General features: G+C 38.9%; 1 protein-coding gene across 1 annotated transcript in view; it reads right to left on the minus strand.

Moving 5' to 3' along the window:
* Positions 1 to 4,201, minus strand: part of map3k10 (mitogen-activated protein kinase kinase kinase 10) — a 55,346-nt gene that overhangs the window by 12,102 nt on the left and 39,043 nt on the right. The window contains exons 2-3 of the mRNA XM_037677512.1: positions 2,800 to 2,980; positions 887 to 1,035 (exon numbers count right to left, since the gene is read on the minus strand). Of these exons, the coding sequence (XP_037533440.1) occupies positions 887 to 1,035; positions 2,800 to 2,980 (330 nt within the window). The remainder of the gene's footprint in view (positions 1 to 886; positions 1,036 to 2,799; positions 2,981 to 4,201) is intronic.

Here is a 4,201-nt window from a genome sequence, read left to right on the forward strand (position 1 = left end):
ATCGGCATGGTATCGGTATCGGCCGATATTAGCGATAAAGTTAAATATTGGATATTGGCCATTCCATCAAAATAACTCACAGATATAAAAGGCGCTCATCCATCCATCCATCCATCCATCCATCCATCCATCTATCCATCCTACTGTAATGTACTCTATATATAAGGTGCTGTTTTTGTATGACAACCCAGTGACAAGGATACCTGCAGCGTTACGACGTCACACGTGCAGTTGAGCTTAGAATTGTGAAAATTTCCAAATGTGCACTGTTCTAGTGTTGTCATTGTGTTCGAGAGAGTAAGTATCATGAATAAATTTGACATTAAACATAATCCAAGTTGAAGTATTACATCATTTTCAGACCCCATTTTGGCATCTGCATTTGGCAGCAGGCCAAACTGACAAAGACCATGCAGAATAATGTAGTATTTTAATTCCACAGCAGAGAAAGCCATGTAGTCTCTGTAAGTAGGTCTAGGGGAAAAATATCGGTATTGGTATCGGCTATCGGCCAAATAAGTTTTTACATATCAGCATATCGGATATCAGCCTGTATCTCCTAATTTACTTCACTTGCAACCTTAACGTTTGCAGCACAGTTATGCAACCTTAAAGTCAGTGGATGTGAGCAGCCTGAGGGTCTTTGTTTAAAATGACTTTCTGCATCATCAGCGACATGTTTAAGGTCATGTTGGATGACTGGTGTCCAGTACAATCAGACACAAGCACAAGGACAAACAGAGACTTTCAAACCATGAAGAAGAAAAGTGTAACAGCGGTGGCAGTGTCCTTCACATATTGTAGCTTGCATGTTTACACCCAACATGCCATTTTTTGCTGGATGTATACATAAGTATCATCTTTTGTTCAGCCGGTGGCGCCTTACCTCCCAGCAATTGAGCGAAAGGTTCGGGGCAGGTTGACGGGATTGGAAGGGTCAGCTTGTTCATGGCAACACCATAAGCTACCGCCAGGGCATCTATCTCCCGGTAAGGAACTTCTCCGGTCAGCAGCTCCCAGAGGAGCACACCGAAACTGTGATCCAAGACAGTAAGAGACACATTTACCACAAAATTCAGGGGTTGTGCATCCAGACATACATCAGAATTTAATTATCTCCATAATAACTGAGGCTGTGTTTTCAATTGATACTTTTTGGATGAAATTTGTATCTATGATAGGTTTCAGTCTATAATTTTTACCAGTACGTGTACTGAAAGAGCTTTTTGAAGGGTTTCAGATTAACTTCTTTTAACTGATGATTTGGGAAATTCATTTATCATGACTTAAAAGGTTAAAGGATTAAACCATCCATTAAATGAATGGTTCCACAGCTGTTTTACAGACAAGAGCTTATCTGTCTACATAGATCTGTATTCTTCATGCACAACATGGCATATATATGTGGCGTTCCTCATGGTTCCATCCTCGGCCCATGTCTTTTTTCGTTAAAGGTGTTGCATTTGGGGTCAAGTTAAACAAAAAATAATAATTTTTTCACTGTTTTTCAGAAGATATTCAAATCAATCTGCCATTATTTTTCAAATTTGAACATAGCACAACATTAAACATTATTTAAATGCGTGAATTGTCTCAGCAAACTGTCAGACAGGCATTTAAGCGTTTCTTGCAGAAGGAATTTGATAATATTTCCCCACCACAATGAATGCAGGGGTCTTTGGATGCCTTTTCCCCTCAACTAAACTGCAGTTCCAGCCCTTAACCGCTGAAACTAAAAGCTTATGCCGAGATGCGTCGGCATGCTCAGCTCTAGCCACAAACTTTGCAAAAATCTCAGCCTGCAGGGGACATAGAAGAGCTTGGATAAAAACTTGAGAAATTCTCCTTCAAACATTTCTCTTTGACTGATCATTGTACATGTTAGTAGCCACTAGTAACAGCACAAACATATTTTATTTACATAAATGTGGGGTTGTCAATGGATGCTGCATTTGAGTACACTAGTTATTTTTGTAGCAGAAATATAACCTCACAGTTCTCTGAAAGCGAGTCCTACTGGACTGCATGTCGGCAACAGTGTATGACATTTTTGCTTTCTAACAGCAAAACCAGAATATATATGCAAATAAGCCTTAAGCGCAGTGTTTTTGTGAACTTTTCCGCATTGAAATTTAGTATCTGTTTAACAGAGAGCAAAACATGGAAACAGATAGAAGTAAATGATGCAAATGCTACATGATGTAATATGATTGAACAAGAAGTCATACACCAAAATAAACAAACATTCTGAATGTTTTCATCTTAGGAATATTTAATAAATAAACGTGACTTTGTTCATTTTGCAGCTGCGATTTTAATTCTGACGTTTTGGTGAACTTTAAACATTAGTTAAAAATTGTGTGAATTCAATTTTGAGCCGAAACAGTTACAACAAAACTGTTCTTGGCAGTGTGCATAAGCTCATAGTTAATTAAAGTAAAGTGAACCTGTTCTCCAAATAGCGACTTAGACACGTGTTGATGCGTAACTTCAATTTATTATTCTTTGTGTCTAAATGACGCCGGTTCACCTGAGCAGACAGTTTATGAGGAGAGTTTATCAGTGTTTAAAAAGCTCTGTGGATTTTAGGCGTCTGTGGGATCAGCATCACATGTCGCGTGAGGACAGTTCTCCGTGACATTAGTGTGAGGTTCTGTCACCGCAGAATGAATTTTATGATGATCAGAAGCCTCTCTTGTGACTCGTTGTAAGGAAAAAGACCATAAACGCCTCTGCTTTCTGTCAGTACCACACATGCAGCATGAAGAGCATTTGATGGATAAGATAAGAGCGCTGCACCTCCACACGTCGCTGCTCTTGGAGAAGAGAGACTGCTTGATGACCTCTGGGGCCATCCAGGCGTACGTCCCCGCTGCACTCATCTTGGTGGTCTGGTGCCACTCTCTAGCCAAACCGAAGTCTGTGATCTTTAGGGTTTTCCCACTCAGCTCGGCCCGCTCCACTGGCTGGAGAATGAGGACTGAGGAGGAGGAGGAGCAAGCACACACAAATTATGTTAAAGTAATGGTTTACAAGGAGACACTCTACCAAACACATGTTATTCACAGTCAAATTTATTTTTACAGCTTTTAAAACTGTTAATCCTCTGAGAAAAAATGTTTTAAAAAAAAGAAGTGCACATTACAGAACTGAACTCATTCAGCTAGCTTTAAGGAAACTGTCGTTCTAAAGGAAAAACTGATTTAAAATTTGATGCAAGACGCACATTTAAAAACTGTTGCAACAAGCAGAATAAAGTCTGGTAAGTTGTGAAAGACTTAGTTGGCAAAATGGCTCATGAACCAACAAACTGATTTTAACAAAACTCCTAGAAAGTAATCATTGCACAGATAATTGATGAACGTTTGGAATCAACTCCATTCAAAATGGCTGCCACAGCTAAACTATCTTAGCGAACACAAAACGGCTGTAAGTCGTTAATTTTTACAGATATTGAGATAATGTCTGATGTGGAAGTAATGTTGCAAGACCTTTCTTTAAAACTTTTTGACGGGCAAAGTGCAGAATGTGTTTTATATATTTAGTTTTTTTTTAATGAAGAGTTTAAAATCATTTCAACTGTTTAATTCAGATTTGGATCTAGTCTGGTGCAACTTAGGTACAAATAATTATTACATGGTTATAAAAAGATTAATTCCTAAAAACGTGTGTAATATAAAGTAAAATGAATGGAACAGAAGCACGATGCACTCAGTGAATTATTGGTTATTATAAGTTTCACAGTTAGAGAGCTGTGTAAATATGGAAGGGAGTATTCGGTCGTTCTTCCTAACAGTACAGAAGAAAGACACCATGCTGCAAAATGTGCAGAGTGTTTTTCTGTCGCAGAGGCCTGGGGAAGTGAACAAAGTGTCACCACAAGTGGAGCAGACTGCACCCGAACCATGACGGCTGCAACAAGATAGCTGCCATTCCAGCACATGCCTTGTGTTGCTCCCGTTTTACAGAGAACCATCGTTGATTGCACTGAGGACTGTGGGTTTAATGATGTGCAGGCGAAGTGTCACAAGATAGTGGGTCACTTTAAGCTTTAGCCCAGCTCATACTGAAGAACCACACCAGGACCAAGCAGCACATGGGCAAGAACAAGAGCCACTGATACAATACGTTTCCATTTATACATAATATATATGTACACATATATATTATATATATATATATATATATATATATATATATA

The sequence above is a fragment of the Nematolebias whitei genome, chromosome 6, assembly GCF_014905685.2.
Source record: "Nematolebias whitei isolate Nwh7 chromosome 6, NemWhi1, whole genome shotgun sequence".
Lineage (NCBI taxonomy): Eukaryota > Metazoa > Chordata > Actinopteri > Cyprinodontiformes > Rivulidae > Nematolebias > Nematolebias whitei.